Source organism: Mustela erminea, chromosome 18, assembly GCF_009829155.1.
Source record: "Mustela erminea isolate mMusErm1 chromosome 18, mMusErm1.Pri, whole genome shotgun sequence".
Taxonomy (NCBI): Eukaryota; Metazoa; Chordata; class Mammalia; order Carnivora; family Mustelidae; genus Mustela; species Mustela erminea.
In genome coordinates this window covers 12,078,592-12,104,101 of record NC_045631.1, presented here as the reverse complement: position 1 = coordinate 12,104,101, position 25,510 = coordinate 12,078,592, and the positions used below count along the sequence as shown (strand labels likewise).

General features: G+C 53.3%; 1 protein-coding gene across 2 annotated transcripts in view; it reads left to right on the top strand.

Annotated features, from left to right (window-relative positions):
- TNFRSF13B (TNF receptor superfamily member 13B) overlaps nucleotides 1-13,540 on the top strand; it is a 35,393-nt gene extending 21,853 nt beyond the window's left edge. Inside the window, exons 2-6 of one of the 2 annotated variants that reach the window (XM_032321771.1) lie at nucleotides 648-777; nucleotides 3,335-3,580; nucleotides 12,372-12,548; nucleotides 13,066-13,328; nucleotides 13,432-13,540. In XM_032321771.1, coding sequence (XP_032177662.1) covers nucleotides 663-777; nucleotides 3,335-3,580; nucleotides 12,372-12,548; nucleotides 13,066-13,316 — 789 coding nt within the window. In that variant the 5' untranslated portion in view covers nucleotides 648-662 and the 3' untranslated portion in view covers nucleotides 13,317-13,328; nucleotides 13,432-13,540. The remainder of the gene's footprint in view (nucleotides 1-647; nucleotides 778-3,334; nucleotides 3,581-12,371; nucleotides 12,549-13,065; nucleotides 13,329-13,431) is intronic. The other variant, XM_032321772.1, reaches the window with a different exon arrangement.
- Nucleotides 13,541-25,510: the final 11,970 nt, after the last annotated feature.

Below are 25,510 nucleotides of genomic sequence, written 5' to 3'. Positions count from 1 at the left end.
CTAGACATTGGCTAGATCTGCTTTTCTTTTTACTCAGTTAATGAGCACCAACTCTGTCCTGATTCTGAGAACCCAGGGTGAAAAAAAAGTTAAGAGTTCTTGCCTGCACAGCGCTCAGTTAATTGGGGAGACAGTATCCAATAGTCACACATATAAAAATGAAGTGAAAACAGTGACAAGTAAGGGGCACATCACTGTTCACAAAAAGGGGCATGTCGTAATCCGAGAAGAGAATCGGGATTTCCTGAGGAAACAAAATTTTAACAGTGGTCTAAAGGATCAGGAGAAAATAACCAGTGGAGGAGCATTTTATGCAAAGAGAACAGCATTTTGTGCAAAGGTACTGTGGTAGAAAGAGGCACATTTAAGAGGGCAAAGAACAGGGCTGAGAAAGGCACAGATGTTGTGAGAGAGGGAGGCTCAGAACAGCTGTATCACAAATGGGGAAACTGGGGCTCAAGGAAGTGAGATGGCTGCCGCAGGTCACCCAGCAAGTGCAGTTGGGGTTGGAAGCTAGCTTTGTCTGGTTCCCTCTGCTTGCTGAGACAGAGTAGGAATGTGAGTGGGAGTGGCTGTCTGGGTTCTGACCTGCAGCAGGATGACAGCTGCCCTCAAGCTCTCATGCTCCTTGCCTCTCGGCTCCACAGGGCTTGTGAAGGAGGATGGCCATGGAGCTCTGCCCTGAAGAACAGTACTGGGATTCTCTGCTGAACATCTGCTTCTCCTGCAAACCTATTTGCAGCCATCAGTTTCCACGCACGTGTGCAGCATTCTGCAGTGAGTTCTGGGGCTCAAGTCCCATGGGCTGGATCACCCCGTTCCCCCCCACCCAGAGGTCCCTCAGTCCCCATTGCAGTTGGGTGGCTGAGAAGGAGGTCATGAAAGGAGATGTACAATGTTAAATCCCTTTACTCCTCAGTCGTTCTGCTCTGGCCACACTGACCGCCTTGCAGCTTCTTGAACATGCTGTTTTTTCCTGCCTCGGGGTCTTTGCACATGTTGTACCTTATGCTTGGAATGCATTTCCCTGTTAAGGCTCCTCAGCTCCCTCCTACTCAACCTTCAGGTCTGAGGCCAAATGTCAGAGGTCTTATCTGACTGCCCAATAAGAATGAGGACCTCCTTTGTCATTCTCTGTTTTGATTGTCTTTTGAAAGTCTTTATTATAGGAATTATCACAGAGAGGATAAAATAATAAATTCCTATCTACCCATTATTAGTGTTAAAATTTTTGCCTTTTTATTCCCCAGCTATTGTCTTGCTTGTGTATTTTATTTTAAAGATTGTATTTCTGGGCGCCTGGGTGGCTCAGTGGGTTAAGCCGCTGCCTTCGGCTCAGGTCATGATCTCAGGGTCCTGGGATCGAGTCCCGCATCGGGCTCTCTGCTCAGCAGGGAGCCTACTTCCTCCTCTCTCTCTCTCTGCCTGCCTCTCCGACTACTTGTGATTTCTCTCTGTCAAATAAATAAATAAAATCTTTAAAAAAATAAAAAATAAAGATTGTATTTCTTTGAGAGAGGGTGAGAGAGCACAGAGGGAGTAGGAGAGAGAGAAGCAGACTCCCTGCTGAGCAGAGAGCCTGACGCAGGGCTCAATCCGAGGACCCTGGGATCATGATCTGAGCCAAAGGCAGACACTTAACTGACTGAGAGTATCTCCACTATCCATTAATGAAGTAGAATATCCACAAATCACTCCACAAATATTCATGGAACTCTCTAGCTTCTTGAAAATAGGAAACTGACATGATTCTTCAAGGGAGTTATCACCTAATGGAAGAAATAACTATATTTCAAATGAGAAAGATAAAGTTGCATAAAATGCTACAGTTGGGAAAGACCACCTCTGGCTGATGGGCTGGGGGGCAGGGAAATATTCTTGGAGTAAATGCCACCTGAGATAAATTGTTTAGAGTTTGTAGATGTGGCAGTCAGATGGGGCAGGGCAGGGCACTCCTGGAAGAAGGACCAGTGTGGGCAAAGGCATGGAGGTGGGAAAATACAACAGGAAATATCAAGGCCCAGAGGGGAAGTTCGTGAGGTTGGCAGTGAGGGTTGGTGGTCTGGGGAGCTCAGACACCACTTGCAACAGCCACACTGGGGGCCTGAGGAGGAAAGGAGGTCACACATAAAACCCTGGAAACACCACTGTCCTCCCGTCAACTCTGTCTCATGAGTGGCAATGGCAGTGGTCCTATGTGGCTTAGTAGAACCCTGGGGCAGAGCCAGGGCAAGAAGAGATCACTGATCCCACCTGAATCTTCCCTGAGGTCCCAGTTTTATCATCTTCGTGGTCTTTTCCTCTACTCTTTTAAAGACAGAAGAGTTGATGTCTTTGTGTTGCAAAGAGGCACAAACAAATATTTTACTCAAACCTTCCATTAACCCAGCATTTACTTATTATGTGTCAGACACTGTGCCAGGAACTTCAAATCCTCATAGTAACTTTAAGAAATCAACCTTTGTCTTGGAAATGTGGGAACTGAGGCACAGAGAGGCTAAGACCCCACAACCTCAACGGATAGACTAGGGATGCTCTCAAATCTGTTTGGCCTTAAAGGCTATGTTCTTAGCCTCTATCTTGCACTGCCTCTGAAATGTGCCCCTAAAATCCCCTATGTGAGTCACATTTTCATATAAATAGAATCTTATTTTAAAGACAAGGGAAGCTTGCCCTGTGAAAGTACAGATTTCTGTTATGCATTCAAAATTGCTCTCTTAATGCAAGTATGATTGGGCTTTAGGGTGCCTGGCTTCTGCTCCTTGGCACTGATGTCTGTTTAAGCTCTTATAATTCTCATTCATTAAGACAGAAGAAACACTATTAGTGTGAGCTTTCCCAACTTTCTTCCAACCTCCTCCCTCAAGCTGCCAAGGTGGTTGTTGGCTTCCTCCTCCAATCCTATGTTAATATGAACTATGTTTTTCCTTTATGAAGTTTGAAAAATGCAAGTAAAGAACATATGTGATAATGTAATAACCTAGATTTCAATTTTAAAAGATAACTAGAAAATTCTTATATGTTTAGAAAATAAGAAATGCACTTCCAAATGATCTATAGGTCAAAGAAGCAGTATTAATGAAAAGTAAAAAATGTAAATAGTATAGGAAAAATACTACATATCAAAGTATATATTGTGGCTAAAACAGTACTTAGAGGACAATGGATAGCCTTCCATTTACATATTGGGAAAGGACTTGCATTACTCTGGAATTACCTTTGGGGAATTGAACTGCGATTTTTTAAATTTTAAACTGTGATACCCTTGAAGGCCAGCTTCACAGGGCCTACAGGTCTCTATCATCTGATAACATCACTCATTTCTGCCTCCCAGAGTCGCTCAGTTGCCGCAAGGAGGAAGGCAGGTACTATGATCAGCTCCTGAAGGATTGCATCAGCTGTGCTTCCGTCTGTGGACGTCACCCCAAGCAGTGCACATACTTCTGTGAGAACAAGTTCAGGAGCCATGTGAACCTCCCACCAGAGCTCAAGAGACAGCGGTCTGGGGAAGCCGAAACCAGGTCAGATGACTTGGGAAGGTACCAGGGAACAGAGCACAGAGGCTCAGAGGCAGGCCCAGGTAAGCCCTCTGAGGTTGACTTGATGGTGTCTGAGGGTCACAGTGGGTGGAAGGTTAGGTGCCAGGCCTAAATAAGAACGGTCTGCAAAGCAGGACGTCCAAAGTCCAGGCAAATGGCCAGAAGGCAGGGGAGGGTCATCACAGGATAGAAAAAAATTTAGGCAAAATATTTAGAAGTCTGTGGGCCAGAAGAATGCAGGAGGAAAAGAAGGTGGACTTGCTGAGAGGTGTAAGTGAGTGCATGAGCAATGCTGAGCTGGGATTCAGGCCAAGTTGATGGGTCCCAAAGTTTACTCGCTCTGCAGGAGCAAAAGACCCAGAGCGGCGTTCATGGGATTGTCACTTCCTGAGGGTAACCTGCTGCCTGTGGGACATGATTAGCTATTGCTGTTTGCAACTCCCAGTCAAGCTTATCTCTGGAGGGCAGCAGGTGGAAGCCGGGAGCCTCATGATGGCTCCAGGGCTATACCCCAGGATGTGTGGTGGGGGTGTGTAAGGACATGGCGGGGAGCCAGTGGGGTCAACAGGGCAGGTCATGTCTGAGCCCGTGGCATTCGCTGTCCCACTCCTACCACACCATAGCCAGGGATACCGCATGCCTTCCCAAGGGACTCCATGCCTTAATGACTGTGTGGCTGTGGTCTGAGTCTCCCCAGAGATCTGGGGCTTTGGTCCATTCTCCTCTGACCCCTGGTGTGCTGGTGCGGCAGAGGCTGCACGTGGTGTGGACCAGAAGCAGGCAGTACCAGGGTCACACCCCTGGAAGGCCAGGTGGGGACCTGTTGGAGAGCATGGTCTGGGGGACGCCGTGGGACCAGGCTGCCTCTGGCTGCTGCTGGGGGTGGAGCTGATGCGATCCCGGCCCCCTTGTGGGCTCCTAAATCCTGCCATCCCCCTGCTAAGTCCACATCCCTGCCAGACCTCCCCTCAACCCCTCCCCAGCTCTTTCTGCAGTCCTTCCAGACTGCCATTCCTTCATCGGACACATAACTGTGAGGGTTTGCTGTGCATGGGCAAGGCGGCAAAACCAGGAAAATCCTGTCCCTGACCCCACAGAAGCTGCGGTCTAATGGTAGAGACAGACAATGCCCGACTTAAGCAAATGAAACATTAATCTCAGTGTGTGGTGGCAACAAAACCCAGCCAGGGGTGTGACGGGAGGCAAGGCAGACTAGGGTAATGGTAGAAGCCTTGGAGTCAGTCCCTGGTTCCCCCACTAACTGTGTGACCTTGAGCAAGTTACTTAACCTCTCTGAGCCTTGATTCTGTGCGAATGAGATCATGTATCTTCATGGAGTTGTGAAGATTATAAGAGAACACTCGTCAGGATCTGTGAGTGCCCACCAAACCTACGTAACTGCTCGTGTCAAAGGAAACTGTGTGTAAGAGACAAGGTGGGGGAAGGGCTTTCCAGGCAGAGGGAACAGCATATACAGATGCTCTGAGGAGTCAGGTTGCTGTGCCATGAAGGGGGGACAAGAGCTTTGTGCTACAAGGCAAATCCGAGGAGACTGACACTAAGTCCCTGCGTCAGGGGCTCCTAGCCTCAGGCGGGACGTGGTGGTCACTCTGCCGAAGCAGGAGGGACCCCCCCCCCGAAAGTGTGAACACTTTGGCTGTTGAAATTGATGATACTACACACTGGCCAAGAGTGTACCCGATGAGGCTGCAGTGACAATGGCCTGAAAGCAAGGGGAGGGAGCCTGCCTGGGGTTTCGTGGCCAGGGGTGAGAGGTCCCCGGTGCAGGGGGACATGCGTGATTGGAATCTTCTAGAAGCTCGAGCCCCTGGTCTTTCCAGTCAGCTTGCCCCACTGTCGGCCAGAGTGGGGAGCTTCAGGTCAACATTCGGTGTCTGGCTGTTAGCCAGGGAGACGCACAGGGGTGAACTAGGTGGAGAGAGTGTCTGCTTCTCCCTGAACAGACTTCTTGGGAAGGGGAAGTGGGCACCTGAGTCAGGAGCAGGGGGAGCAGTGGAGCATCCCGGTGCCCTGGGAGAGGATCAGATGGCCCTATCGGCCAGGCTGGGGCCACTGATGCGCTCCTGGAGGCAGAGGCAGCCATAGACGAGAGGGTACAGACTGGGCTGCAGGGGGATCCCCGGAACCCCTGAAGGGTGGACACTGGCGAAGGCAGCAGGGGCCCCTAGAGCCTGTTTCTGGGAAACATGAGATCGAAGTAAATATTAAAGCAAAGGATTACCAAAGTATTGTGCAAACTGGAAGGTCAGGATGAATCTTGGTGCTTCTCTGTGAAAGCTTCAGATGGCATAATGGAGCAGTGGACTGGGGGACGGCGGACCTCCAGCCCCCAAGGAGTGCAGCTTGCGGGAGCGAGCACGTGGGGTGCACAGATACCCCGCGCTGTGCCATGGACAAAGCCACGGTCCTGGTCCCGCCACTCGGAGCTGTGCCCTCCGCGGACAGGGGAAGCAAAGACTGACCCTCAGCAGGCCATCAGTGAAGCCGAAAACGTGCCTTTCTCATCCAAGTCCACGGAGCCCCCAGATTCTATCCAGGGGCCTCCTGAGTCACAGTTTAAGTACTCCAGGTGTGTTGGGAGCAGGGCTCCCCCAAGCCTGCCGGCGCCTGGATCCAGGGAAGCTTCTGGACCATGGTGCCTACCTGTCCCCACCTGTAGTGATCATGACAGCACCTCCCTCACGGGCTCTCCTGAGGCCTCAATGGCTCTGAGATTTGGGGGCATGGGGCCTCGTCGGGCGGGAAGAGCAGAAGGCGGGTCCCGTCCTGGGTCGGCTGTGTTAGCTTCCCGCAGCTGCTCTAACACTGTGCCACGAACTGGGAACTTAAAACCACACGAATGTCCTCTCTCAGCATTCTGGAGGCCAAAAGGCTAATATCCAGAAGTAGGCAGGCCTGCGCTTCCCCCAAGGCTCTTGGGGAGGCTCCTTCCTTCTGGTGGCCCCAGGACCGCCTTAGTCTGTGGTGGCCGCCCTCTGGTCTCTGAGTCCATCTTCGCACAGCCTCGCCGTGTGTCTGTCTTCTCTCCTTCACCTATAAGGGTGCTTGTTACTGAATTTAGGGCCCATCCTAATCCAGATGATCTCTTTTTGAGATCCTTAACTTAAATACACAAAGTTGTTGTTGTTGTTGTTGTTTTTCCAAATAAGGTCATAGTTGCAGGTTATGAGGGGGCACTTCTTTGCGGGGAGGGAAGAAACCAGGGTCAAGGGAGGGAGAACCAGAAGGACCAAGAGTTCCAAGTTGGGTCTCCCCATGGGAGGGTGATACCAGCCTCGAGGGAAGCCAGAACCCTCACATAGGTCCAGACCTCTAGGGAGCATTTCACTAGAGAACTTGAATTTCATGGGCTTATGGGGTAGCAGCTATATTTCCAAGAATGGAAAAGATGCCCCGGGCACCCAAGAGGTGTGCACAGAAAAGGACTGAGAGGGAAATTCTATGGGTGGTGGAAGGGGGGGGTTGCCTCTGAGGGGTCAGAGAGGGTCCCCCAGACACACTGGAAAGGAGTGGTCAAGGAGGTCAGAGCAGAACCCAGAGGACTTTATGTCACAAAGGCAAATAAGGAAGAAAGTTCTGGAAGGAATAGGTCCCAGCACAGAGAAGGTTGCAGATGTCCAGCAGTTCTGGCCACAAAAAGGCCAGAGGACCTTCTGAAGGGCCATTTTCAGGTGTGCGTAGGTGGAGGCAGTCCTGACCTGAGGAAATGGCGGGGGGCAGGGCAAGGAGACACTCTCTCACTGTTCCTGAGGCCAAGAAGCCAGACCACTCCCTCTCCGTCTCATGCGTATCATCCTTTATCAGGCCTTTAGCACCTCCTAGTCCGTTTTAACCTAATTCCACCAGATGGGAACACACAGAAGCAGAGTGGGGGTCCGGAAGCGCAGGCTGCCCTCCAGGGCCCCCTGTGTTCACTGAGTGGCTTAGGACACCATGGCCTAGAGCGTAGAGCCTCCCATGAAGGTCACAGGCAGGGGGACTGAAAGCAGAGGAGGTGAGGATGTGCAGGACCCGAGGGGCAGCGGCATCCAGCATGGTGGCGGAGCACTGAGCTTTGGGGTACAAGCACCCCAGGGAGAAAAGGCACAAGGTGGTCCCAGCAGGATCACGGGCTTGGCAAAATGGAAGCACAACAGGCATTTAAGGAAGAGATTCATGAACCTGCAGGTCATGTGTGCAGGGTGGGAAACAGCCGTGTTCTCACGGGGGTGGGGGGTGTCAGGTCCATAACAGCTGGCGGTCAGCATCTCGGGGTCGCGGAGGACCACGCTTTTGTCTCAGGAGTTGCTCAAGGGTTCCTTATGTGTGGGACCCGAATATAGACAGGGTGGCCCTGAGGTTGGTCTTAAAAATCAGGCTGAGAAGGGAAGGGAGGAACAGGTCATGGCTGGAGGGGGCCCAGGGGCAGAACGGGGCTTCCTTTGTTAAACCTTTGAGCAAACAGAAAGACCAGGGGGCCTGGCCCAGGGGCCAGGGAGAGGGAGGCTGAACGGGGAGCAGGGGTGAGGCTGGGAGGGAGTCATCCCCCATGCCCTGCTGCCCTTCCACCAGCAGGAGGAGGTGACACCAGAAAGAAGGGGGACTCCAGGATCCCAGACCCCGATGGGGGTGGGGAGTGGAGTAGGGGATGCCCCCCATCCTTTCCCAAACTCGTCTCCCAAAACGGCAACCAAGTGTCACACACACAAGCACGCACAGACCCCACGGTGGGGGTGTCTATGGGAAAGGCCCACAGATACAGACATCTGCAGGCCCCCCAGTGACGGCAGAATGAGACTCACACTCACTGCAGGAAACCCCGTCTCAAGGTGGACATTCGGCCCAGGGCCACCACACATCCCTCTGCCTCAAAGTGGCGAGTCATAACCCCGACCACCTGGCCAGCCTGAGCCTGAGCCGGGGACCGCAGCAGTCTGGGGGAAGTTCTGTTTTTAGATATGAGATGTCTTTGAAGACAGTAAAACAAAAAACAAAAACAAAAACCAGTCTGGAAATAAACTGTCCCTGGACTGAGGCCAGCCTGGCTCCCAAGCCGCCAGAAGCCGTATGCGCTGCCCTCTGGTGGTGGTTCTCGGGAACTGCAACTGCGGCGGCTGTCCCCAGGACTTGATCTTCGGACAAGGACAGAGAATGCAACCCTTTTTCTCGCAAAAACTTTTGACTGTGCCCCTTTGCTCCTGGGGTCAGCAGACAGAGAAGTACGGGGAAAGACTTCTCTGTCCTGAGAGGGCCAGGTCACCGAGGGCCAACAGAAGGTGACTTCTGAGGTCGTGACCCAAGAGAAAACTTTGCGATTGACCAAAAGAGAGCAGAGAAGGGCACACACATGCCTTCCGTGCCCAGGAGACTTGATGCTCTCTGCTGTCAGACCCAATGCCGTGGCCCATTTGGGTGGTGCAGAAGGCAGCAAGGGACAGCTGTCCCATCAGTGGGCCTGCCAGCGTCTGGGAACATATGACACCCCCCACCCCCCCACCCCAGCCCTGCCCCCACCCCGTCCTTCTGGTTGGCCTTTTACATGGCTCGTTGGACATGTGGGTGACCAGAGGAGCTTCAACTGTTTTCCTGTTTAAATAGATGGCACACACAAATTAAAAGAAGAAGAACAGGAGGGACACCTGAGTAGCTCAGTTGGTTGAACTTCCAACTCTTGATCTCAGCTCAGGTCTTGATGTCAGAGTGGTGAGATCAAGCCCCATGTTGGGCTCCGCACTGAGCGTGGAACCGACTTCCCCCCTTTCCTTACGTAAGGCCCGGCTACAGCTCCTTAAGTGGTTCACAGCACCGCCGGCATCCAAAACGCCACCTCCCACTTTCGCTATGTATCTCCTGGGGTTTGGTCCATCTGAGGCTGACCCAGGCTTCCACTGCTCTGAACAAGGCTCCAGGGACCATCTGTGTGTGGGGGGGTGGGATGTGGCCGGGAAGTGAAGTCAGCAAATCCATGGACATCAGGAAAGTGTGTTTTCGACATTGGTAGCTGGTTCCAGCCCTCAAACTTGTCTCCGCAAACGAGGTGCTCTTGTGAGTCAGGTGGGAGGGGACCCCTGTACTTTCAATCTGCTCTTCCCTTCCTGGGTCAGGGGCTCTGTAAAGCGTGTCCTGGGGGCCGGTCACCAGCACGAGCTGGTCCCCTTGCCCCCAGGAAGCCTCTGATGGCTGGTGGGGGCAGAGGGGTGAAGAGCAGCTGGGACAGCCCCTCCCCCGCTCAGGAGCACAGTCTGGGTGTTTACTGTGGCCTCCAAAAACTTAGTGGCCTACAAATATCCCCTTCATTATCTCGCTTGGTTCTGTGGGTTCCTGGGCTCAGCTGGGCAGGTCTGGCGTCTGCTTGGACTGTCTGTGCAGCCTCAAACAGATGGGGGGCAGGGGCATGGGGTCACCTGGAGGATCTGATGCTGGGGTGGCCACGCCCCGCCCCTCCCTCAGTCTCAGGGCCCACCCTCTGCACATGGCATCTCCATGGGGCCCTCCACTGCCCTCTCAGCTGGCCTTCTCACGTGGTGGCCGGGGCTCCCAGGAGAGCAGAAGAAGGGGCTCCCCGGCCTTCAGAGGGTACACATGGTTCTGCTGCCTCAGGGAGGCCCAGCCTGGCCCTGACGTCAGGGGCAGGCTGTGGGCAGCCGGCTCTTTGGGGACCATCTGTGAACACTCGCCGCCAGGTCTCAGTGGTAGAAATGGCACTGAGAACATGTGACTGCGCAGATGTTCGGACTCTATCCTTGAGCCAGCACAGCAGCTCATTGTTGCTTCACACTCTGGTGGCTGAGCGTTGGGTCCCTGATGTGAATACAGGCCACCGGCCTCTCCCCTGCGCACCTAGTGGGAGGATGCTGTCATAGTGTCCCAGAGACGAGTAGCAGCAGGTAGGCAGACAGAAAGACCTGGGAGCTGGGAAATGCGGACGGTCACCCAGCTCTGTACTACACCCTGTTCCTCTTGTCCCTGAGGGCCTCAGTCTCCAGATCTGCAGCACCGACATAGGGTGCCCACTGGGGGGCCCTTGTGGCTGTCGTCTTCTCTTGCCATAGGACATAGCCTGGGACAGTACCAGAGCTGGATAGATACATGACCAGACAGTAATCCTATCCTGACCTGGGCTTTCCTCCAAGGAAAGGGGGCCTTTCTGGGGAAGCGTGCTTGGAGAGGCTTCCCCCTCCTCTGGGCCTCCCTGAGCTCCAGGGAAGGGACGAGAGGGACAGTGCTGCCCAGAGCACCCAGTCTCCCTCTGTAAATGCCTGGTCTCCCCCATAAGTGTCAGGGTGGCACCTGCCAGCCCTGTCACTTTACAAAACTCGAGACTCTGAGGAGCGTGTCAGGGGCGGTGTCCTTGTTACCTCCGTGTGGCCAGCCTTCGCATTGGCCCCGAGTCCGTCACACCTGCTCCCAGGGACACCTGTGAATGGGAACAGAGGGACTTTAAATCTGTTTTGTCACCTGCAAAATGGAGTGTCAAATGGGGCAGCCCCTGCAGAAGACAGTCTGGAGGGTCCTCAAAAAAACCAGAGAATTTCCACCTGACAGAGATTCCACTCCTAGGCTCACAGCGGAAAACCGAAAACATGCATCCCCACACGGCGGCCCTATTCACAACAGCAAATCGCGGCAACGGCCCAAACGTCCGTGGGCAGAGGAACGGAGAAAGATGGGTTATGACCTTACAATGGAACATTCTCGGGCTGTAGAAAGGAGTGAAGTCCTAACATGCAGGACGGTGTGGAACAGCCCTGAAATCACACGCAGCTTAAGAAGCCAGACACATACTGTATGATTCCATTCACGGGAAAGATCCAGAATAGGTACATCCTAGAGACAAAGGGGAGAGCCATGGTGCCAGGGGCTAGGGCAGGGGTGATGTGGAGTGACTGCTAGTGCGTGAGTACACAGTGGCGGAAACGTCTCCCAATCAGATGGCGGCAATGCTCGCATGACCTTGTGGATATACTCAAACGCACAGAGCTGCAAATGAGGAATGTGATGGCACATGAGCTCTATCTCAAGATCTGAAGGCGGGCTAGTCCATCTGCCTTGACAGGAGCAGGGAGTTAGAGGAGATGTTCCTGGAAGTGCTGCTGCCATATAAGGGCTCTGTGAGTGGTCCACATCTTCAGTTCATCACATGCCGGAATCAACTCTAGCCCCTCTGTCCTTCCCAGGGGCCTAGAAAGGGTCCTGATGACAGGATCCAGGAGAAATGTCAAGAGCAGCACTTTGGTTCAGGGCTGAGTCTTCCTTTCGCATCCAAACCGGAGGCTCGAGGCCCTGAGAAGTGGAGTGACCAGCAGCCCCGTTCCCCAGCGCCCCCCTGCTTTGCTATCCCAGCCTCAGAAGCAACTGGACCAGTCTCCTTCTCCAAGCACACTTCCCCAGGAAGGCCCCCTCTTGGAGGAAAGCCCAGGTCAGGACAGGATTATTGTCTGGTCATGTATCTATCCAGCTCTGGTACTGTCCCAGCCTATGTCCTATGGCAAGAGCCAATGCCACAAGGGCCGCCCCAAAGGGGTCCAGCTCTGTGCTCTCGGGAGAGAGGCCTACCAGCCTGGGGTCCAGGCGGCTGATTTCCTACAAAGTCCAGAGAAGGGTCCATACCAGCCAAGCCTCAGAGGAAGGGAACCAGCTTCTCCAGGAGCCAGACAGATGGACAGCACGCTGGGGCTGGGGGCTCTGTCTGGGGGCATGCGGTGGCCACGTGGCTTGCCTGGGCCCGGTGAGGGACAAGAAAGAGGAAACACTCCAGACAGAGCAGGGCCCTAGGCAGTAAAGGGCCTCTCCCGATCTTGGGGCCTCACATCTGTTTTGGGGCGCCCCCAGGGCTGAAGCTGAGCGCCGACCAGTTGGCCCTGGTCTACAGCACACTGGGACTCTGCCTGTGTGCAATCGTCTGCTGTTTCCTCCTGGCCGTGGCCTGCTTCCTCAAGAGGAGAGGGGACCAGTTCTCCTGCCAGCCCTCAGCCGCACCATGTCGGACCCAGGCCAAGTCCTCCAAGGGTGAGCGAGAAGTGGGCCGCACACTCCCACTGCTGTGAGACCCGCTGCGGGCCATCCCCATGACCTGGCACTGGCCCTGTTTCCAAGGGAAGAGCGTGTTGCTGGCCCTTCCTGAGAAACCCTGGTGGGGACCCTCCCTGCGGCACTTTTTCTGTCTTGGTGAAATCAGGTTCAACATCAAGACCAGAGATGGGGCACCTGAGGGAGGGTGGGTGTAGGGTGATGGCCAGGGGGTTGGCAGGGGCGCAGGGCTTCCAGGGCTGAAACCTGGAAGAGGCGGTCCCCCTCGGTGTTTGGTGAGGGGTGGGGGTGTGGGAGGAGGTCAACCAACCTAACAGAAGGGGAGCTGGCGCTGGCGCCAGGAGGGGGCGCTGCGCGTGGGGCTCGGACGGGCAGGGCAGTTTACCGTCTGCGGGAACCCTACAACCTGGCAGCCTGTGCCCTCGGTACAGGGCGGTGGAGGAAGAGTCGGGGCCAAGGCCAAAGTCAACGCCATCGCCCTCTCCCTGTCCCGCAGATCACTGGATGGAAGCTGGAAGCGCCGCGGGCACGCCGCCGGAGCCGGTGGAGACGTGCAGCTTCTGCTTCCCGGAGCGCAGGCAGCCCACCCAGGAGAGCGCGGGCGCGTCCCGGACCCCCGACGCCGCGCCCTCGGGGAGGTGGGGTCGCCTCGGCCCGTCCGCGACCGCACAGCCCTGCGCGCGCGCTCCAGACGGCGGTCTTGAGGTCCTGTGCGCGCCCGCGGAGGAGGGAGGCCCCGCCGCGTGACACGGGGGAAGGGTGAGATGGGGAGAGGGGCAGGGGTGGAGAGAAGTGGAGAGGGAGGGAGAGAGGTGCCAGGGAAGGAGGCCTGTCATGTCTTTATCCCGTGTCTCCACTGCAGGTCGCCCTCACCTACACACCTGTAGTGAAGCTATCCATGCCTGATGGACAGAGTCCCCGAGAGCCCTTCTTTAGAAATAAAACCTTCCGCGGCTGCCCACTCCTCCCTATCCATGCTTTTGGTCGTGTCTCCCCTGTGATGCCTCTGGACGTCCCACGTCTCCCGCTGCCTCGCCGGGCTCAGGGCTCCACCGCAAGGCCGCCGCCGGGTTTCGGAGGACCTGCCCGCCGACAGTCCTACCAGGCTCAAGACCCACCCAGCTTGCGGACCTACGCCTGATGGGAAGCGGCGGGTACAGGGTGGGCGGGGAGTCTGCAGGAGCTTCAGTTTAAGAGGCAAAGCCAGAGTTGGGGGAAGCCGGTGGTCCTCCTGCTGGAGGGCGGGGCTCCCCTGCATTCCTTTTACAAAATAGATTCTCCACCATGCCTCCTTAGGCTTGGCACAGCAGGGGAGAGCACTGTGCCGTGTGTGCATGGGTTTGCACGTGTGTGTGAGAGTGTGGGTGTGTAGTGGGGCGTGGGATGGACAGGACGGGGCAGACTGAGCCCAGAGCCGGCCTCTGGTGTGAAAGCCCGAGGCTCTCAGCCTGGCCCCCAACAGGAGCAGCTTCCTTTGCACACACCTCTGGCCCCATCTAGCCACCAACCTGCACTCTTAAGAATCTTTATATGGACTCCCCTTTTCCTCTAGCCCTACTCTGACCCGGTGCTAGATTTCATGCGTGCTAACACAAAGCAGTCATATGTGAGCACCCACCCACTTGAGATGTTACCTGTATTTTAGAGTTCTCTTTAGTGGCATCGAAATCCACATTTTAGTCGCACTTAAAATGCATAACGATCCTTAGAAGCATTTATACAGTCAGATAAATACATGGTCAAGTGGAGTAAAATGATTCACCCTGTGGCACCCAAGATTACCTGGCACAGCGACATGTATCAGAGGTCCGCATAACACACTTCGGGAGGTGTAGACAGGATACCCGATGTGCAATCTGCCCACCCTCCGCAGGCTAACAGGCTGCTTCGGGTTCCGGGGCTGCCAGAACAAAGCAGTACACACGGGGTGGTTTCAAGGACAGAAAATCACTGTTCCCTCCTTCTAGAGGGGCATCCTCTGAGATCCCGGAGCTAGTAGCACTGCCTTCTGAGAGCCCTGAGGGACCGATCTGTTCCCTGCTGCTCTCAGCTCAGCCTGCGTCTTCTCGCTTTCTGAGTCTGGCCAGGCTCAGTTATGTCCTTTAGGTAAGGAAGCCAGTCATATGGGATCAGGGCCCGCCCCCGTGCCTCATTTACCTCTAGCACTTGTGTAAAGACTCCATGTCCAAATAAAGTCACATTCCAGGAGCTGAGGGTTGGGGCTTAACACAGGAATTTGGGGTTTCTAGAGTGTGTCCATCTGTCGCTCGGTCGGCCCCACGTGGCAAATGGTGACACTCTAACAGCAGTATTTCCTGCCATCAACCCCATGCAAGTAGTTTATACAATGACAGGGTTGTCACTAAAAGGCTGTAACTTGTGTAGGTGTCCCCACACGCTGACAAGGTCATGGCATGTTTGGGAGCCGCCCAGGTGCCTCTTTGACAGGAAGGCTCACCTGGAAGGTGTGCGGGTGTCCAGTTCTCCTGTGGTCCGGCTCTGCTTGTCCGAACCTGGGGACTCTGGGGGATGGTTCTGGTGCTACTGGAGGAGCCAGGGCTGCGGAAAATGCCAGGTGCTGAGTGCCCAACCCTGGCAGCTGTCAGACAAAAATCATCTTGGTTTTGGTTGGTTTTGCAATTGCTGTTTGTTGGGAGTGTGTGTGTGTTTTAAGACAGGGATCCCTTGGGTAGATCGTAAATCAGAAACTCTAAATACTGTTCATTGTATACATGCTCCGGATAAAGTTCTGTCTCCAAAATATTTTCTGATTCCTGCCACTTGTCACAGGCTCGGAGCCAGGCTGCGGTCACTGCTCCCCGGGGTGTGCTCCAGGAACCCCCGGCGGGTCTGTTGCCCCCCTGTCGCCTAGCCTGGGGCTCAGCCAGCTCTGCTGGAAAGGATCAGAGAGTCAATATCATGGGCCTTGTGGACCATTCAGTTCCCGCTCCAGCGGCCGGACAGTCCCTCGGCCCCTGCCTCAGTAGCAAGCAGGGAAGGCGGTGCTCCATAAAATGACTTCCAGAAACAGGGGGGGGGGGGGTCTGATTCCAACCATGGACCATACCTTGCCAACCCCTCCGTTTCCCTATTCATGGCAACACTGATCTTTTTCCTCTCTTCAGCTTTATTGAGATATAATTGACATGTAACATTGTATAAGTGTACACTGTAAAATGGGATGATTTGATACATTTACAAACTGCAAAACGATGGCCGCTGTAGCATTAGTGAACCCTCCTATCCCATCAGAGAATTTCCGCTCCTTTTGTAGTGAGAACATCTAAGATCTACTCTTGCTGTGGTCGCCATGTGGTATATTAGATCCTCAGAACATGTTCATCTTATAATAGGAAGTTTGCGCCCTTTGACCAGCATCTCCCCCCATTCCCTGCCCCCAACCCCCACCCCCTGCTAACCACCATTCTACTCTCTTTCTCTGAACCTTGATCTTTTTATTTATGCTTCTTAATTTTTTTTAAAGATTGTATTTATTTGAGAGAGAGAGAGAGAAGTTGCGAGAACGAGTGGGAGTAGGGGGAGAGGCACAGGGAGAAGTACAGGGAGCCCCATACAGGACTCGATCCTGGTACCCTGGGATCATGACCTGAGCTGAAGGCAGACACTTAGCAGACTGAGCTACCCAGGCAACCCATGCCTCTTAAAATTTTTTTAATGGTCCGTCCTTAGGTCATCACAGTCAACCCTCAAATAATAAAATACCACTTTGCATAGAGCATAAGAAAACAGTAGACTCTAAAACAGTAGACTCCCAACGCCCCCAGCTTCTGTGTTGCCGTTCTCATGCATTTTCCTTACATGTTCTGTCAACTCTTTAAACATCACTACTATTTTTGCCTTAGAAGTTCAGTACCTTTCCGAGCAATTAAAAATAAGAAAAGCAATGCCTTTTAAATTGACCTTAGTTTCCGGAAACCCTCACTGTCTGGTGTAGAGCCGAGCGTCTGGTAACATGTTCCTTCTGTCTGAAGAACTTCCTTTATTCCTTGTCCTGCAAGTCTGCAGGACATGAATCCTCTCCATTTTTGTTTGTTTGGAAAAGTCTTTGTTTCTTTTGCTTTTTTTTTAAAGATTTTATTTATTTATCAGAGAGAGAGAGGGAGAGAGAGCGAGCACAGGCAGACAGAATGGCAGACAGAGGCAGAAGGAGAAGCAGGCTCCCTGCCGAGCAAGGAGCCTGATGTGGGACTCGATCCCAGGACGCTGGGATCATGACCTGAGCCGAAGGCAGCTGCTTAACCAACTGAGCCACCCAGGCGTCCCTTCTTTTGCATTTTTGAAAGATGTTTTTGTTCCTGGGTATAGACTGGGGTTGCCAGTTCTTTCCTTTCAGCATTTTGTTATCCATGGTTTGCAAATTCTCTGAAAAGACATCTACTCTGATTCCTCTCTTTGCTCCTTTGTAATCTGTGCTGTCAATTTTTTTCTCCTTTTTCTTACCTTTTTATTTACTTTTTAAAGATTTTACTTGACAGAGAGAGAGCAAGCAGTGGGGGTGGCAGAGGGAGAGGGAGAAGCAGGCTCCCTGCAGAACCAAGTAGCCCAAAGCGGGGCTCGATCCCAGGACCCTGAGATCATGACCTGGGCCAAAGGCAGAAGCTTAATCCACTGAGCCACCCAAGCATCCCTGTTTTTTTGTTTTAGTTTTGTTTTGAGAGAGAGAGAGAGAGAGAGAGAGTGCACATGAACAGGGGAGGAGGGGCAGAGGGAGTGGGAGACAGAGCATCCCAAGCAGGCTCCAAGCCCAGCACAGAACCCACCATGGGGCTTGATCTCATGCCCTTGAGATCATGATGTGAGCCAAAAACAAGAGTTGGATATTTGACTGTGTGAGCCACCCAGGTGCCCTGGGTTGGGTTTGGTTTTTACTTATCCTGCTTGGGGTTCGCTGAGATTTTTTTTTTATCTGTAGCTTGACATCTTTATTATTTCATCATTATAAATAATATATAAATATCATATATTTATATATAAATATAACTATTATATATTTCATTATTTATGCATATGGCATATATACATGCCATTCATTATCTCCTCCAAATCTTTGATATTATCCCACAGCTCTGATGCCCTGTTATTTTGTTGGGGTTTTTCCCCCATTCTTTTTTCTCTTTCTGGTTCAGTCTGGGTAAATTCTATTGACCTTCGAGTTTACCGCTTCATTCCTCAGCTGTGTTGAGCTTACTGAGAGACGTCGTCTCAATCACATGGGTTTTTATTCCAGAGTTTCCTTTTGACCCTAATAGCTTCCATCTCTCTGCAGAAGCCCCACCACACCCCAGGCCCATGCCCTTCTCTCCAGGCATGTATCCCACAGTTTCCATGAGCGAATTCAACATATGAATCCTTTTTTTTTTTTAAGATTTTATTTATTTATTTGACAGGCAGAGAGATCACAAGTAGTCAGAGAGGCAGGCAGAGAGAGAGGGGGAAGCAGGCTCCCTGCTGAGCAGAGAGCCTGATGCGGGGCTTGATCCCAGGACCCTGAGACCATGACCTCAGCCGAATGCAGAGGCCTTAACCCACTGAGCCACCCAGATGCCCCTCAACGTATGAATCTTAATTCTTGAACGATTCCTGCCTAATAGTTTCAACATCCAGATCACTTCTGACTCCGGCTCTGAGGAGGGATTTATCTCTTGGCACCGGGTTGCGTCTTGTCATCTTTCTAACGAACACCAGGTCTGCGTGGGACAGTAGGCAGACTGAAGGAAGAGGGCTGTGTGCGGGGACACAGGCATGCCTGCTCTCCTCCAGGCTGTCAGGGTGAGGGGTCGAGTTGACCAAGCTGTGAGTGGAGCTGGGTTTGGGTTTTGCTGCTGTGCGTTCGCCTTTTGTGCCGTGCTGGCTTCAAGCGCCCTGGGGTTACCATCTTCTTGATGGCAAGGGTCCTGGGTTTGTAATATTCCTGTTATCTGCTCAGCTCTCTACCATCCCTGCATGCCTCCGCTGAAGGTTTGTTAGGGGCGAAGAGTCTGGAGGGGGCTGGGGACACTTCCAGCAGCCAGGGCCCCATGCGGGCACCTCTGAGGGAGGCTTCCTGCAGCCTCTGCTCTGTGCCCGATATTTTTACGAGATCCAGTGGAAGTCTGTGACAAGAACCTGCAAGAACCTGTCAACTCCCTATCTTCGATGTCCCGGAAGTTCTGTGCTCTTGTGCTAACCCGCACTCAGCCTTCAGAATCCTTCCGGGTGTCAGAGGACCTCCTCTGCCCCTTTCACACGGCGTTTCTGTCTTCCCTGCCTGCGCTTGGCCACCAGCGGCCACTGCTCGTGTCCCCGCTCTCCTTGGAGGCAGCCGCCCTCCTTAGACTTCAGGCACCTCTCAGATGGGCTCCAGGAAGATACGGTTTTGTGGATTATCTGGCACTATTATCACTTGGGAGGGTGTGGTCCTCTCTCTGGCTTTCTCCTTCCTAGGTGGCCCCGGAAGCCAGAGTGATCTTACAACCATATCAATGACATCCTGTCTTCTCACTGCTTAAAACCGCCCAATGGGTTCTCAACACAGAAAAAAATCTCAACCTCTTACAAGGGCCTCTGATGCCATGTGCTCTGGCCCTGGCCTCCTCTCAAACTCATCTCATATCACACTCTGGGCACCCGCCACCCTCCAGCCCCGCTCATCCTCAGCCTCCTGCCCTGGGGCCTTTGCCATTGCTGTTCCCTCCACCAGGGGTGCTCTTCCCTCCGTCTTCTCCCTGGGTTGGAGGGGGTGCTCCTAGCGGGCAAAGCTCAGCTCAAATGCTACCTTCTCAGAAGCCCTTTCCTCCCACAATTTCCCTTCACCCTGATGTCTTAAAATTTCTAAAATCTTACAGATGATGATTTGGGAAATATCTCAAAATTAATTTTTGGAACGAAGGAGAGATTTCCTCCAGCTGTGCTTCTCTGGCTCTTGATATTTTACTTGGCACATCTGGCCAGCTGTTCTCAGTCCTAGCTGAATGTGAGAATCCCTGCAGAAAAATCTGTAAAAAAAAAAAAAATCCCAATGCCTGTGTCACGCCTCAGACCAATTAAATCGGATTCTCAAGAGGAGGGAGGGCCAGGCATCATGAGGCTCCCAATGGTTCCAGGTGGAGAACGGACTATGTCACCTACCCTGACATTCAGTCTCTTTCCAACAGGCCAGACAGGTCCCACATCTGCTTAGTAAAATACTTTGTTTCTTCTTCCTAATTTCTGTTCACACTCTCTCATTTATAGACTAATCAAAGGAAAAACCCCAAACCTATCCTAGGAAATGGACATATGGGCTTGGTATGGACTTCCCTTTTGAGGTAGAAGACCCACCACTGATCCCAGAGGGCCCCAAGCTTGGTTCTCAGGTTTGGGGTTTTAAAAAGTATTTATATAATTCCTACTCCATGCCAAGCTTTTTCCTAAGCACTTTCCAAAATTAACTCAATTTTCCCCATATAATCATCCTATGAGAGGATACTATTAGTGTCCCCATTTTACGAATGAGGCTCAAAAGTTTAAGTAGCTTATGCAAAGGAACCCAGAACCAGGGTTCATGCTCAGGTAGTCTGGCTCCATATCCTGTCTCTTAATCACCAGACTATACCACAGAAAAGGTTAAAATTACAATTTAAAACACTAGGGAAGCCAAAACTGCCATTTTAGCATATGCAGTGACATGCCCGTGACAGGGCAGAGAGACCATGTGAATCCACTGGCATGGAAAGCATGAAAAATTCTGGCTGGAGACCAAGAGGAATTTTTCCACTGGCTCTTCCGGAGAACCCGCCACTGCACAGGTCAGAGACGCAGCGGTCATACGATGTCCCTCCTGCAAGCCTTAGAGACGGGGCTTTTACAATCGATGGGAAACAACCAGTGCGGGCTGGATCTGACAGCAGACTGAAGGGAGGTCGCTAAGGTGTCCCTCTGAGCCTCAATTTCCCCATCTTTTTTTTTTTTAAGATTTTATTTATTTATTTGATAGAGAGAGATCACAAGTAGACGGAGAGGCAGGCAGAGAGAGAGAGAGGGAAGCAGGCTCCCTGCTGAGCAGAGAGCCCGATGCGGGACTCGATCCCAGGACCTGAGATCATGACCTGAGCCGAAGGCAGTGGCTTAACCCACTGAGCCACCCAGGCGCCCTCAATTTCCCCATCTTGAAGGACACGCTCTTCCTTTTACCTGGAATGTTCTACGTCTGATAGCCCATGCTCAGTCTCTTACTTCACTCAGGTCTCTGCTCAGGGGTCATCTAACTGGAGAGCCATTTAGCCACTGATAAACAGCACAGCCCCCGCAGTCACGCTCTGTCTCAAGCCTCTCTTGTCTACACACTGCTTCCTACAGCCTGACATATGTGTCTGCTCCGTGAGAACAGGACTGTGGTCTCTCGCTCCCCAGTGCCCAGTACAGCACAAGTCCCGCAGGATACAGGTTGTTAAATAGTTGTCAGACGAGTCATTCAGAAGCCCAAGGGGACCACTGCTGAAGCCTTTTCTAGTTTGAAGGTTCTACAAAAATGCAACGTATTTACATTTCATCTTCCTCTCCCAGCGGCTGGCATTGGCAGCATTCAGGACTGATTGATGTTGCCATCTGGAGAAGCTGGGAGAGAACAATCTTTAGAACAGCCAGACATCAGGGTTGGGATGGAGTTTCCTGACCACCCATTTTTTCCCCCAAGATTTTATTTATTCATTTGATAGAGATCACAAGTAGGCGGAGCAGGCTCCCTGCTGAGCAGAGAGCCCAGTGTGGGACTCGATCCCAGCACCCTGGGATCATGACCTGAGCCGAAGGCAGAGGCTTAACCCACAGAGCCACCCAGGCGCCCCTTCCTGACCACCCATTTTAAGCTCTGCCTCTTCTCATCTCATAGACGGGGCCAGGGGGCTCAAGAGAATCGCTAGCCCCAGGAGCAACGCCAGGGAGCACGGAGCCCCAACTAGAAGGCTCATCTCTTGTCCCCTGAAAGGAAACTTATCTGCTGCGTGAAACTGCTCTTGGCCGGAGCAGGCCAATCTGCTGGACAAGACAGCACAGAGTGGGGCACGTGGCGCTCTGGTCAGTCCGTATTTGTCTTCACTGATTTACTGCAGGAAGAGCGTTTGTCTCAAATGTGCATGTGCTCCCCCGCTGGGATACAGTGCGTGAGGTTCCAGGTGGATACATCGGTCCCCAGGAAGAAGGTGGAGTACGCCTCCCTCACTGGCAGAGTCCTGTGTGCAGACAGGGAGCTGGGCCCTGGGGAAGGCTGGGGAGATCGGTCCGGGCTGGGGCCCTAGGTTGGCTCTGAATTACACTGGTTGTTGTGCCCCTCACAAGGCGGCGGGGCGGGGGTGGGGGGACTCCCCACTGGTATGAATGCATGAATCTCAGAGTCCTGGGCATCAGAGTTGTCACATTGGGAGTGGTGGACACTGCGGTGTACGCGCCGGGCACCCCCAGGACTAAAGCGCCTGACTCTGCCCCCCCGGAGGAGTGCCATCCTCTCATCAACAGGGCCACCTCCCCCACACCACCGTCGCCCCCATCCTGCTCAATGTCACATCCTCAGGCCCCCACCTTCCGGGTCAGCCTGCCAGGACACTCTGCACCTGGGTTTGTCCACATTTTTCAGGTTCTATATCAAGGCTATTTCCCTTCCAGCAAGTTCCTTGGGGCCAGGCCCTGGCTTCCTCCCCCTCACCATCAGACTCCTACAATCCAATCAGGGGCTGCCCAATCACAGCCGCTGTCACAGAGGCAGGGCCACCAGCACTGCAGCAAGTCACCGTGGCTCCGGGCATGAACTATACCGTCAGTGACCTGACAGTGCATTCCACTCCCATGCCCATTTGTAAAGGCCAGTGGGGCACTTTGCTTTTACTTGGTGGGGTCCACAGTGTACCTTCCCGGTGCAGACTCGGAGCTACACTAATTCTGCTTTCTGCTGTAAGAAGCATACATAGGCACTGACTACCTCCATATGCCATCATTCATTGCTCTGGTCCACCATACGGAGGGCGTTCTGCTGACTGGACCTGATACGCAGGTACCAGTAAATTCTACAAAGGCTTCAATGAAACAAGTGAACCAAAGCACGAGAAATAAGCTTCCTGGAAGTCAGGCCCCTAACTTAATGACGTTTCTGGGAGCTCAGGGATCCGAAGCCTGTCAGGAGAGCCTCGTCAAGGAGAAGGACAGATGGCTACAAGTCACACCACCTGCTACGTGGAAAGAGGTGCAGTGCCAGACCGTCTTGCAGGCTTGGGAGGTGGCAGACACCGAGTCTGAGTGCGTTCATTCGACCCATCTGCGGAGGCACCGCGATCGGCTCCCAGCTGCAAGGAGGCCTACGTTCAGGCCGTCACACACGCCGTACAACCGCGCAAATCCTAGGATCCGGAAGATCCAATGATACTCCAAGTATCCATAGCAAATAAGGGTGCTTCATGGAGCCTCCAGCAAGGGCCAGTAGAAGAGAAACAGCACCAGACCCTCAGGAGTTCAGAGCAGCTCCCAGCTCTGTCGTCCTCTCAGAGGCGGCATATCCTCCTTTCCAGAAACAGCTCCTGCTGGTTTCTGGGACTTAGCCGACCTGTGTGTAATCACAGGACAGGGGCTGACCAGGCTCCCACATCAAAATGAGTGGTCTGACCCTCTTTTTTTTTTTTTTTAAAGATTTTATTTGTTTATTTGACTGAGATCACAAGTAGGCAGAGAGGCAGGCAGAGAGAGAAGTAGGGGGGAAGCAGGCCTCTGGCTGAGCAGAGAGCCCGATGCGGGGCTCAATCCCACAACCTGGGATCATGACCTGAGCCGAAGGCAGAGTCTTTAACCCACTGAGCCACCCAGGTGCCCCTGGTCTGACCCTCTTAACCTTAAGGCTGGGCGTGGGCAGCAGCCATCGATCCCGCGACAGGAGCGGCAGGTGAAGAGTGAGCGTATGCACGCACGGAAGGTAAACCACAGGAAGAGGCGGCTCAGACTGTCAACGGACACCTGCTGCACGGCATCTGTGTTTTTTGTCACCAGGTGAGTGAGGACGCCGACAGACTGTGATGGAGGAAAATCCCAAGGGGAAACTTGGGCCATACCCCTGGTGACCCAGCTGCCTGGAACGGGCAGGGCCGGAAGTACTGATTTACGCTGATTTGTGGTGAGCTGCTAACAGCTTGGCTGGATGGCCGAACATCTGGAACAGGATTCAAAGATTAGGGACATGGTCTGGCAGGGGACAGATGTCTCAATACGGGCAAGCACAGACTATGACTGTATCCACGTGTGCCTGCCAGAGAATCCCTTCAGGCTTTCAGTTATCAGGGGGACAGAACAGCCTGCCCTGTGGACACGGCCAGCTGCTTCCCCAGCCACTGTGCTCGCTTGGTGGACCCACGAACCAAGGGACCATCCAGACAGGGGTAGGGGCTAGAACTAGCCTCGGTGTCTTCAACCTGCCCTGCCCACAGCTCACCGAGCCAACTACCGCTGAGGGCCTAACCAGCTAACGAACACTGAGTCCCTAGAATGGCATTTCCCCCGAAGACCAGCTAGCCACTGGTGTCAGGTAGACTACACTGGGCCCCTTGCATCATGGAGGGGGCAGAGACCGGTCCCCACTGGAATAAACAGATAGTCCAGTCATGGACACCCCCACCCCACCTGTCAGTACCACCGCCCACGGTCACCTTCCACAAATAGCTGTTGATCACAGAACCCAAATCACAGCAAGGGACACTCATGGCAACGGGCTTGTGTCCATGGAACGAACTGTTCTTACTACATCATCCCCCACCAGGAAGCAGCTGGGCGTACTGAGCTATGGTGAAGGAATGTGGTGCCGTCTCTCACAAGGACTTCCCTGCCTTTAGCCACAGACCATGATCTGGTGCTGATTCCCCAACAGCCAGAACATACGGGTCTGCAGATCAAGGTGTGGGAGTGGGGTTGGCACTCTGCAGTATTACACTTAATAAGCCAATCACAGAATCTTGGAGAGAGAGACACACACAGGGAGAGTGGGAACACAAGCAGGGGGAGAGAGAGAGGGAGAAGCAGGCTTCCTGGTGAGCAGGGAGCCCAACATGAGGCTCGAGCCCAGGACTTGGGATCACGACCCAAGCTGAAGGCAGAGAGGCCCAATGACCGAGTCACCCAGATGCCACTCACAGAATCTTTTTACTCCAGGCCTGGAAAATGTGGGCTTTGTTGGTTTGGTGGTCTTAGACGCTAAGGGGGTAACTTCCCCTGAGGGACACAACATTGGTTCTGGGTAATCCCAAGGAGAATGCCACTCAGTGGTGACAGAGGACTTAGCCTGAGATCCAGAGAGATTCTCCAGTGTCTCCTTGTGTCTCCACGCAAGGGAAATAAATCAAAGGGAAGTAACTCACAACAAAGGTTTGTAGAAAGATACTTCAGCAATGAAGGTTTGGGTTACCCAGGTAAGGGAGGTTCTGAGGACAAGGTTAAGTGTGGAGGGTGGTGGGGGTGTCACAAACGTCCACTACAGTCCTGTGAGCAATCACAGAATCCAGGGCAGGACTAATGGCACCTTTTCTCTGTCCTGACTCACACATGCTCTTTTCTCATCTGGGGCGCTCCCTGCAAGAGAACATTGCTATACTGCACCCTGGGGCTCGTCGCCAAATGTTGGCAAGGACTCCTACATTTCGAGAACTCCTCAGGTGACGACGGTGACAGCGACCAACTCTCAGAGTACATAGTTGTCCTGACTCCCAGATGCCTCACCATTATGCCAAGAGCAGGAAAGAGGAGGTCAGGGAAGCAGTGAGCCAATCAGAGAAAGTGAGGAAATACAGCGGACTTCCTGCTACCAGAGCCCTGGCTGCTGAGCTCAGGGCAGCTGCTGCGGAGCCAGGGTCCTACCCTGGGAGCCCTGCAGTGCAGCCGCGCCTCTGCAGCGCCCTCTCTGGCTGCTGTCGGTAGCAAGGGGAGACCAGCCAGTG